Genomic DNA, 14,768 nt, shown 5'->3' with positions numbered 1-14,768 from the left:
GTCATTAAACCTTCTAATTTCATCACAGGGCCCTCATGTTGTCATTAACCATCACAGGACCTTTATGGTGTCATTAACCCTTCTATTCCATCACAGGACCCTCATGTTGTCATTAACCCTTCTATTCCATCACAGGACCCTCATGTTGTCATTAACCCTTCTATTCCATCACAGGACCCTCATGTTGTCATTAACCATCACAGGACCTTTATGGTGTCATTAACCCTTCTATTCCATCACAGGACCCTCATGTTGTCATTAACCATCACAGGACCTTTATGGTGTCATTAACCCTTCTATTCCATCACAGGACCCTCATGTTGTCATTAACCCTTCTATTCCATCACAGGACCCTCATGTTGTCATTAACCCTTCTATTCCATCACAGGACCTTTATGATATCATTGAACCCTTATTTTCCATCACATAAGCTTTATATTGCTATTTAACCCTTCTGTTACATCATAGAACCCTTATGTTGTCATTTAACTCTTCTATTCCATCATAGGACCCTCAAGTTGTCATTTAAACCTTACGTTCTATCACAGGAAGCTTATATAGTATTTTTTCCTCTGATAAAACAGTTTTTTTCTGAAAAATGTGTCTTAACCACAAATTATTGGTCTGGAAATTTGCTAAATTTAAGCAAATACACTACTCAAAAAGCCATTGCTGTCTCAGAAAAACATCAAAGACAGAATTAAGTTTTTGGCATAATATGGGAAGTTGTGTGTGGAGTGGTGAATCGCAATGAAACGTGAGTTGCATGGTGATGCTCTAGAACGGTGTCTTGGAAAATCTGGTGAGAAATATAATGATAAATGTGCCTTGACACAGTGAAGCATGGAGGAAGAGGTGCCATTGTGTGGGGAGCCTTTTTAGCTGCTGGTATTGGTGAGCTACTTCACTGTGAAAAGTCATTGAATGCTTTGGAGTACAGGAGAATATTGGAGAATGCAATTGCTTCCCACAAATGAAAAGTTGTTATCTAAAGAGGAATGATCAGAATATATTTTTCAACAAGACAATGCTCCTTCCCAAATTGCAAAGACAACCAAGAAGTGGCTTGAGAACAAGTCCATCAGGCTCATGTTTTGGCCTGGTCAGAGTCCAGAACTGAACCCTATAGTGAATATTTGGTCTCACATTAAACTCAAGTGAACTGGGAGACATTTTTCAACTACTCGTGAACTGTTTGAAGCCTTTAACATTGCGTGGAAAACATTTGATTTATGTAAAAAAAAAAATTGTGATGATTATTGTTATACAGTAAATTTGGTATATTATATTACTGCTCTTTAATCAGAAACTTATGTGTGCCAATAATCTGGAACTGCACATTTACACAAAAGTTAATTTACTGCTGTTCACTCTCTGTGAAACACACTCACAAACTTGTACTATTCTAAATTCTCTAAAAACAAAAAAGTCTTCAGGCTTTATCACTTCGAAGACAGCACAATTCCTTCTGAAGCCCTTGAGTAAAATGCAGTCTGGATTTAGCCTTTTTGCTTTCCCCCTGTCTTCCTTTGAACAAATCGTAAACCAAGCATCCGTCCCCCGGTGTTACGCTGTTCACATGGAAGGATTATATCTCAACTGCACATTGTGCATGAGGGATGCATATGAATAGAATTTATGAATAAGGCTATTGGGTTATCTGGCAGATGGAGCTCAATGTGTTGAGGCCTATATTACAAAAACTAAAATATCTAACTTCTTTGGATAACAGCTCCTCCAAACAATGTTTTATATTTTTCCCATCTCCAACTTGAAATGAGTTTGGAAGTTGTACAAAATGTATACAGCCAGCCTTTTGAGGCCTTTGAAATAAGGTTTTCCTATTTCTATAACAAGCTTGAAGTCTAGAAATACATTTTCAATAATTATTTCAGTTATGTACACTTCCGTTCAAAAGTCTCTTATGCTCACCAAGGCTGCATTTGATTGATCATTTTAATATATTTTAAAATGTAATTCTTGTGATGGCAAAGCTGAATTTTCAGCATCATTACTCCAGTCTTTAGTGTCACATGATCCTTTAAAAATCATTCTAATATGCGGATTTGGTGCAAACATTTCTTATTTATCACAATATGGTGTAACCAGGAACAGACTAGAGATTACAGGGGCCTGTTTCAGTTTTAAATCTGAACTCTGAGTTGACTTACTCTGAGATGGGAAACTCTGAGTTTTGGGTTTCAGAACAGCTGAATTGAGGTTCAATCAACTCTGAGTAGACTGACTCTGAGTTAAGCTCATGCATTCCAACTATGAAAAGCCACGATCAATGCAGCTCCGAAATTACGATTCACCATGGCAACAGCACCCAACAAAAAGACGTTTGCATTCTTCCGGGTCAATACACAAGTTTAATTCTTAATTATTTTAATTAAGTTTAATTTTCATGGTATCCAAAAGGCAAACAAAGAATGTGGCAGCAGCAGCTAAAAAAAAAAAAAAAAAAAAACATAATTCAATCAGGAAAAGCTTTAAGCATAAAATGTTCATGGGTGTTGGTTTAATGACTTTACAAACATTTGACATATTAAATAAATGTCATTCAGTGTCCGATGTGCAGCAGCTTTTCCCACATAGACCCTTTTCACAGACTGTGATGACATGTTTTAATGGTCATCAATATCGTAAATCCTGCAACGTTTTTTGTATTTTTTTTTTATGCATGTACATTTATAACACTAATACTTTGTATTATATTACTTGTGCATCAAATTACAAAAATCAAGTTACCGCTGCTGTGAGAGTGTTTCTAATAAAGCGTCTATGGGAGTGATAGTTAAAATTAACATCTTTCTCTCTTTTCACTGCAGTTATCAATCTCACTTTAATTTTTCCATCTTTTTGAAAGTTGTGAAATCACTATTGTGGAGTTTTTCTTTTGCTCTTTGAGCAAATGGAGACACAAAAATATATATTTAATGTATTCTCTCATTCACCACTATAAGAGTTAACCCAACTATGACGACTTCAGCTTCGGAAACCCAGAAATGTGAAAAGGGTCTATGCTCTTTTCACATAATGAAATGTTCTCTAATCCCACCTGTTACATTTATTAAATAGGGTAATGACATTAGCATTTGACTTCTACTCAGGCCAGCCAAACTCCAGCACCACTGACAGATGAAGAGATGGAGGAAGAATATTAACATCCAACAGGAAAAAGAATAAAGTATTTGTAGGAAATAAAGATGACTATAAAAAATTTAAATAAATGTTTTTAACAGCTGTGGTGGTGGTTATGGCATATATCTCGTACTACCATCTGGCAGCATCCTTCCATTCCATACAATAATCAGTTTTCAGAAAGTGTGATGATGGGTATATGAGTGTCATAAATGCATCCAACCACTGGAAATCCTAAAGGAAATTCGAATTATTAGGTTACTTCTAGAGGATTATCAAGTGAACGTCAGGATCCTGTACAAAAGGACATGCCAGTTTTGTCACTTTGACAGTGTCCTCATGATGGAAATATGAGCAATGAATGTTCCTGCAAAGAATGCTTTTCTTACTTTGTATTTTTGTCAAGTGGCAGAACATTTTATTTGTTTTAAGTAAACTTTGCTTACTTTAGATTTAGATTAAATTTATAATTTTTTTATATTTATACTTGAAATACAACCAATATACTCAGTAAGAAAAGCATTTGTGGCGTTTGAATGAATGAATAAAGTATTTAAACACTGCTGGTGCTTTAAAAAGGGGGAGGAGAACGAAAGAAACTCTGGGTTTACCAAAGAAAACCTGCTTCTGACCAGGTTAGGTTCACAGAGTAAGTTACCCTGGTAACTGACTCTGAGTATAAGTTACCTCTCTTTCAGAAACGGGCTTGACTTACCCTGCTTTCTCAGGTTTGACATACCTCCCATTCTGAAACAGAAAACCCAGAGTTTCCCTTATTTCAGGGTTAACCTACTCAGAGTTTTCACTTAACCTCCTTTCTGAAACGGGCCCCTGATCCAAACTAAAACTTTAACAATAACTCTCAGGAACAGGCTGACAGTCACGGAAAACACACATTAACACAACAGAGACCGGACTGAGACTGAAAGCAAGAGTGCATGTTAAGCAGCAAACAGAAATGAGATAATTAATCAAACACAGCTGGGACAAATTAACTCATTAAGACAAACAAAGGAGAGGCAGGCAACTAAACAAAGGATTACAGGAACGAATCGAAATACAAACTGAAACTCCAAACACGAACTGAACTTCCGAAACCAAACAGAAACGTGACATTATTATGGTATTATGTTAATAAAGAAAAGAAAAAAATAGGTTGTGCTGTGAATATTTTTTGAAATCTGGACCACAAAACGTCATAAGGAAATTTTTTTTTAATTGAGATTGATACATCATCTGAATAAATAAGCTTTCCATTGATGTATGGTTTATTAGGATAGGACAATATTTGGCCGAGATACAACAATTCAAAAATCTGGAATCTGAGGTTGCAAAAAAAGTCTAAATATTGAGAAAATCACCTTTAAAGTTGTCCAAATGAAGTCTTTAGCAATGCATATTACTACTACTAATAAATTTTTTATATATTTACGGTAGGAAATTTACAAAATATCTTCATGGAACATGATCTTTACTTAATATCCTAATGATTTTTGGCATAAAAGAAAAATCGATAATTTTGACCCATACAAAGTATTGTTGGCTATCGCCACAAATATACACGTGCAATTTATGACTGGTTTTGTGGTCCAGGATACTTTCAACTATCAATGGAAAGTTCAAACGAACAGAATTTATTTTAAATAGTTTGTAACGATTTAGAAGCAGATCTCCTGGAAGTGGTAAATTCCTCACTTCTTTCTGGGACTTTTCCAAAGTCCCTTAAAACTGCCCCTCCTTAAAAAGAGCAACCTGGATAAGAACATATTGAGCATATTGAGCAACTACAGACCAATCTCATATATTTCCTTCATAGGCAAGATCATTGAAAAAGTTTTTTCAATCAGCTGAACAAATTCTTAAGGTCAAACGGAAACTTTGACAATTTTCAATCTGGCACAGAAACAGCACTCATAAAGATAATAAATTATATTTGCCTCAATACTGATACAGGCAAATTATCAGACCTCCGTGCAGCATTTGACACTGTCGATCACAACATTTCTTGACAGGCTGGAAAACTGGGTCTGGCTTTGTGGGATGGTCCTTAAACAGTTCGGGTCATACTTAGAAGGGAGAGGTTACTATGTGAGTATAGGTGACCATAAGTCTGAGTGGACATCCATGACATGCGGATTCCCACAAGGGTCAATTCTTGCTCCACTCCTATTCAACCTGTATACGCTCCCACTGAGCTAAATAATATTTCGGTAGTCATGTAAAAGCAATACCTAAATCAGCTTACTATCATCTCAAAAATATATCAAGAATTAGATGCTTTGTTTCCAGGCAAGACTTAGAGAAACGTGTTCATGCTTTCCTCACCAGCAGGGTGGACTATTGTAATGGACTCCTCACCGGCCTTCCCAAAAAGACCATTAGACAGCTGCAGCTCATACAGAACGCTGCTGCCAGGATCCTGAGCAGAACCAGAAAATATGACCATATCACACCAGTCCTCAGGTCTTTGCACAGGCTTCCACTTACATTTAGGATCAATTTTAAATTATTATTACTTGTATATAAATCACTAAATGGTCCAGGACCTCAATACATTGCAGATATGCTCATAGAATATAAACCTAACAGGTCACTCAGATCATTAGGATCACATCAGCTACAGCTAGTAATACCAAGGGTTCACTCAAAGCAAGGAGAGTCTGCTTTTAGCTATGCCAGACTCAAAACATTTCTGTTTAGCTGTGCATTTACTGAATGAGCACTGTGCTTTGTCCAAAATGCTTGCACTTTATTTTATTTGTTTCAATGTAACCATGTTTTTGTTTTTGGTTACAATTTTATTCATTTCTGAAGGAAAAAAGGGGGGGACAAACCATAGTGGTTGGGCTGGCTCTGTGGTAATGTAGCGTGGATAAGAAGTTTCTGGAAGAGAAACTGAGATCACGTGGGTAAATGCAGCGCAGTAAAGAAGTTTCTGGAAGAGAAATTGAAACTGCGTGGGTAATAAATCGGAGCATGGACTGAAATAGTCCTAGCTCTGCCTGGCTGATTTTAGGTGAACGATCGGACCTGCTGGAGACGTCCGACAGATTATTTAGGCATGCCGAAAGAAATCCACAGAGAATAGAGACAACCAGTATGGGAAGTCCCAGAGAAAATTGGGAAACTAATTAAATATAAGAGAAAAACATAAATTACTCTGAAAATGTCTTACCAGATGAGAATTCTATCTATGTATCATCTTTTTACTCTTTGAATTCCTTTTAATTTTCCTTACTTTTATTTTGTAAAACACTTTGAATTACCATAGTGTATGAAATGTGCAGTATAAATAAACTTGCCTTGCAACATTATAAATGTCTTTACTGTCACTTTTGATCAATTTAGTGCATCCTTGCTGAATAAAAGTATTGATTTCTTAAAAATCTTACTGATCTCAAACGTTTGAGTGGTAGTGTACAGGTTTCAATCAAGCATTTTTTGTGTTGTGTTGAAACATGTATAACAATGTTCATATATAACAATGTTTATTATACTTGACTACAGATTCTGTTTATAAATGTAAAGTTTATTTTCAGTATGCCAAAGACTGTTCAATGTTTTCTGCTTGTCTTGATATATAGTCCAAGGTTTAAAATCATGTTGTTATTGTTTTAGTCCAGCTAATGGGACTTTTTTGTTCAGACAAGACTGAATTACAATTAAAAGTATAAATAACGAACACTTTCCTCTTACAATATATCTTCATGAACAAAAGCAGGACAATGATAAATGAGTGTTGGGACTGGTGGCTATAGCCTTGTACATTGTGTGCCCATGGAATAAAATGGAAACAGTAGCACTATTTTCCAGAGGGAGCAAACCGCAGCTCCCGGGTATCTCTCTGCATGTGAGAGCTTAGCACGAGGACCACACAGTCAGATGGCACGTTTTACCAATGGCAAATCAATACTGACCTAGACAACACCAGGCCACGACAATGCACATCACATCAGCACACACTGTTACATGTATGCTCGATTTCTTTGTGTTTCCCTGACCTAGTTTATCTGTGTTATCTATTAAGTCCTTTTATTCACCTGTCATCCTTCAATTATCTCATTAGTTCCCTTTGTTTGGTCAATGCATTTATACCCTCTGTTTGTTCTCGTTTGAAATAGTGCTGCTTTCTCCTGTCAAGTATTTGTGATTAATGTTTCCTGTAATTATTCCTCGTCATGAGGAGTTTGTGATATTCCACGTTACGTGACACACAGAGCCACAGCAACGTCTTTATAATAACAATCTATCATATATGCTAAGTAGTGCTTTCAACAAAATTAACATTACATCAAATACATCAATACAATATTGTCAATGACACAAATTTATAAAATGTAAAATGTTGCCATCAAAATATAGGAATTTTATAATTTTCCTAATTTTGTTGATGATTCTGAAGGACTACAGAACTTTTTTTTTCTGTGACCTCAAAACATGGTCAAATCATGGTCAAATCTAAAAATATACCTTTTTAATTTATATTAAGAACATAATATTAACAAATATAAATTGTGTTGATTTAAATTATTAATCAAATTTCAATACGCTGATAAAGAAAGCAGAAGATTCTAGTATCTGTCTGAATTTGTCAGTTAAGTCAGTCTGGAAAACTGGACACAGCACCTAAAAATAGCACCAAAGCAAATACAAAAGATCTGTGCGGATTCTATTGTGAACAATACAATGGCTGTTGTGCCTTGTCAAATTGTGGCTTTCTATTACAGATAAAGACACATTGTGATACCATGTGACTCACCTGATCCGTGCTTGGTGAGTCTGCAATGTCATTCATGCTCCTGCTTTGAGCGTGGCCTGCGGACACACAGGCACAATGTAATTCCAAATATTTCATCAAAATTATTAATATTCAAGTCTTACTCCAGCAGGATATAAAGCTGACTCTATTCGACAACTAATCTAGCATCACTCACTAACTAATAAAAAAATCGGAATACTCTGGACAGCTTTAATGAAAAACCTTTCTGTAAAAATGCTAATTAAAAACACAAATTGTTGATCAATCCCATTATCCAGTAAGTGGAATGAACTCTTTAATAGCTTTTAACCAAACCAAACAAAAGATCACTGACACTTTCTAGATTAGTAGAATATGGGTAACACTTTACAATAAGGTTCTATTTGTTAACATTGGTTAACTACATTAGTTAACATGAACTAAAAATGAAAAAGAGTTATCTTAGTTCATGCTTATTTCAACATTAACTAATACATTATTAAAATGGCACTTTACATTTTTGTTGTTTGTTGATTTTATGATTAAACTTTACATTTATCATTCGTCAGTTCCCGCCTCCTTCTTCCCTGTGCCTTAAACATCATTACACTGCCGCCAAAACCCGGGAGGAAGGAGGAACGCGCTGTCAAAGAGCTCTCGCCGCTGTGAGAAACCCACTGCACCATCAAGCTGAGCAAACTCTCCGCCATGGAGCCATCCAAGAGGGATCAGAGCCACCGTTTGCCAGGCTGCTGCCATCCACCATGATGGGGACGAGCAAGGAATGGGGGACTCACTCACCAGATGCTCGCCTCGTCTGTCCCCACCCCCAGGTGCTACTGCCAACGAGATGGGCCTCTCCGGAGGTAACTTTACCTCTGCCCATGAACCAGTTGGCTCCACCTTGTTTACTCACTCCCTCGACTCAACCTGGGACTGTTGTCCCGGTTTCTCCCAAGATTTTTCACTCCATTCTGTCACCTGATGGAGTTTGGGTTCTATGCCACTGTCGGGGGCTTGCCTCTGACTTGCTTAGTTGGGGACACTTAATATTCAATAATATTATTGATCTTACTTTATTGAAGCTGTTGTATGATAAGTGAACTGAGCTGGTCAATGACATCTCTTTTTTTTGCAGAACTGCTTTATAAATTAAATGAACTAATTTACCAATTGATGATCTTTGAAACAATCTGTATTGTATAAAGCGCTATATAAATAAAGGTGCCTTGACTTGACCTCAGCCGCTCATCTCCCTGGTGACCTTCAGTTTTACCCTGTCTCTTCGGCTCCGCTTGCGTCTCCACTCCTGCCAGCTTCACCTCTGTCTGTTTCTGCCTCGTTTCCCTGGGTCCGCTTGGTTCTACCTGGCTCCGCCTGGCCTCTATATCAAGGCTCCACCTTGGTTACTGCTGCTATCAGCTCCACCTTCTACCTGCTCACTCTATTTGGGGTAACTCCGTCTCCTCCTGCCTTCGACTACTCCCTGGTTCCTCCTTCCATTATCTCCTCCCAGGTTGTTGTTTCCTCAACCTGGGCTATCACTGTTGCCAGCTCTGTGTCTGCCACCAAAGCCCTCGTCCACCCTACTCTGTTGGACTATTTTTGATGTCTTACGGCACATAATCACGTCTTCTTGATGGGGGAAGAGTCATGTTCTGTTTTCCTGTGTTTTGTTCAAGTTTCATTTGTTCCAGTTTTCCTGCCTGTTTGTTTGCCGTGTTTTTTGCCTAGGTTACTGATTTAGTTGAACACCTGTTCATCGTTGCTTTGACTGCTTTGGTATTGTATATAATGAGCTTTCTTTCTGTCAGTCTTTGTTCGGTAGTTCGGTAGTGTGAAGTTGGTTGTTCCATTCATGTTTTGATTCAGAGTGTTTTGATCCAGATCCATTGTGTTAAGTTTTGAGTTTGTAAATAAAGGATTGCTGAACTTATATCTAGCTTTATTTTCTTCCAATTTTTATTAAAGGATTAGTTCACTTTTAAATAAACTTTTGCTGATTTACTCACCCCCATGTCATCCAAGATGTCCATGTCTTTCTTTCTGCAGTCGAAAAGAAATTAAGGTTTTGGATGAAAACAGTCCAGGGTTTTTCTCCATATAATGGACTTCAATGGGCTGCAAACGGTTCAAGGTCCAAATGACAGTTTCAGTGCAGCTTCAAAGGGCTTTAAACGATACCAAACGACACCAGACGATGAATAAGGGTCTTATCTAGCGAAACGATCAGTTTCTGCGAGAAACCGAGCAGTATTTATGCTATTATTTTACCTCTTAACAGAGGAACGCGATCGTCTCTGAGCTCCGCCATCACTTCCGGGGTGTGAGGTCAAATTCGATCGTGGTTATAGATATATCGATAGTAGATGCCTCATTCTACTGATCCGTGCAGTCGCTAATGAGGCATCTACGTATACATCTATGACCACGATCTAATTTGACCTCACTCTCCGGAAGTGATGGCGGAGCTCAGAGACGATCGCGTTCCTCTGTTAAGAGGTAAAATAATAGCATAAATACTGCTCAGTTTCTCGCAGAAACTGATCGTTTCGCTAGGTAAGACCCTTATTCATCGTCTGGTGTCGTTTGGTATCGTTTAAAGCCCTTTGAAGCTGCACTGAAACTGTCATTTGGACCTTGAACCGTTTGTAGCCCACTGAAGTCCATTATATGGAGAAAAACCCTGGACTGTTTTCATCCAAAACCTTACTTTCTTTTCGACTGCAGAAAGAAAGACATGGACATCTTGGATGACATGGGGGTGAGTAAATCAGCAAAAGTTTATTTAAAAGTGAACTAATCCTTTAACCAGCTCTGACATTACCAGAATATGCAATAATAAAAAAGGATGAAAAGAGGCACACAGACTCACGTAGTCTGCCATAGTTGGCTTGTTTGCTACGCAGATCTTCGGTAGAGCGATTGAAATTTGCTCCAGTGGCAGGAGTGCGGGCTGGGCTTCGAGTGGGCTGGGCTGTAATGTTTGAATGAGAGACAAACAACATTACAACTTTTTAAATGACCTATTAAGCAGACAAGAGTTTTTCTAATAAGCTGATGTAAATGAACTGTGTAAAAGAGCAATGAAAGAACCCACTGGAAGAATTAAAACGGGATTGTTGTTGTTCACCAAAAAGTCTGTAATGATCTACTCACCCTCACGTCACTTGAAGCCCATGATCTTATTTATGCTCAGGTTGAATTTAACAATAGGCTTGTCAGTCAATTTAACGTCAGTCTAAACAATGAAAGTGGATGGTGACCAATGGCTATCAAGTTCCAAAAAGGAAAAAAACGAAACTAAGTACGAAAGTAAATTTTTGAAGCTTTGTCTTTTTGTGCTTCTTCCCCTTTTTACCTTTTTCAGAGCTTTACATCTACTTTGCTCTCATTTTATGGAAGAGAGCGGCCTAAATGTTCTGCTGATAAAATCATTTAGTTTTTTGCCCAATATAAGTGTGAGTAGACGATAATTTTTGGATTAACTGTCATTTTAAGACAATTAAAGGTTAAAATATACTATGAAAAGTATATGAACTACTATGAAAGTCAATGGCTACTGTCAACTGTCTGGTTACCAACATTCTTCAAAATATATTTTGTGTTCAACAGAAGAAAGAAACTCATACAGGTTTGGAAACAACTTGAGGGTGAGTAAATGATGACAACATTTTCATTTTTGAGTGAACTATCCTTTAAAGCAATTAGGCTACATTATACTTGAAGATGCACAAAAACATTTTTCAACCTATTGTGCGGAATATGTGTAGGGATGGAAGGAGAAACAGAAAAACATTTAAGAATTGAACACTCACTGCCGCCTCCAGATCCAGACTTGCCCAGATCTGCAAGGGAGCGATGGATTGGTTTCTTTGTCTGGTGTCTGTGCTTTCTCAACAAAACAAAGCTGATTTTATCTCTCAGCTCAGGACTGATCAACCCTTCCTCTATCTGACGTTCGATAATATCATCTGCATAAGACAAAAGTTAAAGTGGTTTGCTTTAAAAGTACACTATCCCCAAAACAAAATGCATCACAATTGTAGAAAAACATTATATTGCATCAAAACAATTGGGGAGGGGGGGTGGGGGGGTTACTTTTATGAATTACACTTCAGTATGCAAGACGATATCTATTGTACAAAGGATTAGATGGTTCAGAGTACATCAGTAGCCTCCCATTAGATGAAAAGCACCCAGAATAATGCGCCTCATTGCTCACCAACTATCTGTGGAAGTGAATATCCCTCCAGATCCAGCAGCACGGTGCCTGTCTGTAGGCATGTCCGCAGTTCAAACAGGCTGTGGAGGGAGAGCGTGGAAACGTGGGGTTTGCTCCATCTCTCCCCGCCCTCCTCGACCTTTTCCTCAAACTTCACCCACCTGCAGATATGCACAGTCACACACACACACACACACACACACACACACACACACAAAGTTGAAGTCAAGCAGAGAAAGATAGGAAATGTAAGTTTCTGATGTCGTTTAGATGAGGATGAAAATGGGTGAAGGTGAGATGTGTCATTTCTGTCTCACTACAGTAGAGGTGCCAAAACCTTTTAGTATGAAGGGCCATAAATCAAACTTGATTTGAGTTAGATTTTTGGCCATAGGCCAAAAATAAATGTTGCATTATATCCAATAAATGTTGCAACCATATCATATTAAAATGTATAGTTTTAAAAATCAAATTGACCTATATTCTCAACATTTCAAAGCAAAATGTAATTTTTTAACAGAAAGATGTGAATGGTAATGGCAGCCATTGGTAATGAAAAAATAATAATTATGGACCACTGATCTATATTTATATAGATCAGTGGTCCATAATCATTATTTTGACTGGCTTGCTCATCGCACTCTGAACTGCCATCAGGTAGTGAAGCCACCAGAAGTGTTTGAGCGCCCATTGATGTACAGCCAAAACATTGACCTAAAATCGCACGATTTGCAGCATATCAGTCTCACGGGATTAGTTTTACGATATATGTATGTAAATTATTAGTTACTTCAGATGTTATCCATAATGTTTATGGTCTTTTCGGAGAGGACGAGTCATATATTGAAGTCGTTGATGTGGGTGTGTCTACTGCACACTACCGACACAGGTAACGTAACTGAACTAACACAAAATATATTTCTTTATGTATGTAATTATGGAGGAAATATTAAACATTACCATATATGTGTTTAGCTGCAGAAATTGATACGCATAGCTTATACAATAAATATTAATACAAGCCTCTATATTGCACTATATTGTATTATAATTCAAGTTTGCCATGCATCATCTTGGAAATAAAGCAGTCAGCGCTATTTGTCTGAATAAGTTATTATGCGTGTGTTTTATTTTCTGATTGAGCAACATCTATTTCAGACTCTTGACAGCGCATATTTATGCGTTTACAGTTTCCAAATGAGTAAAGTGTTATGTATGCTTTGTTGTTTAATTAATTATTAATTTAATCATTGTTTAAATCATTAACTGCTTCGAAATGCATTCTGTTAACGAAATCATTGTTGAAACATTTGCAGTTAGCCTACTGTATGTATAGAAACAATACTACAACACAACATAAAAACATAAACACAACAGTACAAGGCAATTAAAGGTAACAAGGCATAAATCTTTATTCCAATTTCAGAATGCGCTCTTACAAATTACATTTGTAATAGGTGCTTAAGTGCTGTTACCCAGCAGAGAACCATCATGTTCCAACGGCTGAGGGAGTGGCGGCAAATGACATTTTCTCTCTTCTCACTGTTGTTCTCTATATTTTTCCCCTCTTTTGGAAAGTCATGGAAATGCGATCGCAGACTATTTTGTTTTGCTATTAGAGCAAATGCAAATATAGCTGTGGTCATAATTATTGGCACCCCTGGTAAATATGATCAAAGATGGCTGTAAAAATAAATCTGCAATGTTTATCCTTTTGATCTATTATTTATGAATGCAAAAAAATCTAACCTTTCATTGAAGTAAAAAAAAATGTAAGTAGGGGGTAAACCACATATGAAATAAATGCTTTACTCCAAAGCACGTTGGCCATAATTATTGACACCCCCAAAAGATATTATGAGTAAAATATCTTTCAAGTATATTCCTATTAATATTAAAAAAATTTAGCACACCAAGGTGACTATGAACATGAAATTGTCCAGCTATGACTTCTTGTTTCACAGGAGTATAAATATGAGAAAATAGACAGGCCAAATTCCCTTAATCATTCATCTGAATTAATAAAACCAAAGAATATAGTTCTGATGTGCAGCAAAAGATTGTTGAGCTTCACCAAATAGAAAGTGGCTGTAAGAAAATCTAAAGCATTGAAAATCCCCATTTCCACCATCAGGGCAATAATTAAGAAGCTCCAATCAACAAAAGATGTTACAAATCTGCCTGGAAGATGTGTCTGTCTATATCGTCAATGCACGGTGAGGAGGAGAGTTTGAGTGGACAAAGACTCTACAAGGATCACAATTGGAGAATTGCAGAGATTAGTCGAGTCTCGGGGTCAAAAAAACGTCTTAAAAAAAAATCAAACAACCCCTACATCACCACATGTTGTTCGGGAGGGTTTCAAGAAAAATCCGCCTTGCTCATCCAAAAACAAAATCCAGCGTATTCAGTTGTCAGACACGACTGGAACTTCAAAAGAGAGACCTGGTTCTGTGGTCAGATGAAACTACAAAAATAACTTTTTGGCAGAAAAACTACCAGATGGGTTTGGAGCAAAAAGGGATAAAAAGTACCACATGCCCACGGTTAAATATACCACTGGATCTTTAATGTTGTGGGCCTATTTTTTTGCTGGAGGTCCTGGACATCTTGTCCAGATACATGGTTTCATGGATTCTAACAAATACTAACAGATCTAAA

General features: G+C 37.3%; 1 protein-coding gene across 2 annotated transcripts in view; it reads right to left on the bottom strand.

The window, feature by feature from the left end:
* The window catches only part of slc4a5a (solute carrier family 4 member 5a), a 52,204-nt gene that overhangs the window by 18,525 nt on the left and 18,911 nt on the right, over positions 1 to 14,768 (bottom strand). For both annotated transcript variants that reach the window (XM_079815575.1, XM_079815574.1), the window contains exons 5-8: positions 12,108 to 12,268; positions 11,701 to 11,856; positions 10,758 to 10,859; positions 7,904 to 7,959 (exon numbers count right to left, since the gene is read on the bottom strand). In XM_079815575.1, coding sequence (XP_079671701.1) covers positions 7,904 to 7,959; positions 10,758 to 10,859; positions 11,701 to 11,856; positions 12,108 to 12,268 — 475 coding nt within the window. The remainder of the gene's footprint in view (positions 1 to 7,903; positions 7,960 to 10,757; positions 10,860 to 11,700; positions 11,857 to 12,107; positions 12,269 to 14,768) is intronic.

Source organism: Gobio gobio (genome assembly GCF_949357685.1).
Source record: "Gobio gobio genome assembly, chromosome: 4".
NCBI lineage: Eukaryota > Metazoa > Chordata > Actinopteri > Cypriniformes > Gobionidae > Gobio > Gobio gobio.
The sequence above is the reverse complement of the archived record's forward strand: the minus strand, read 5'-3'. Positions and strand labels throughout refer to the sequence as shown.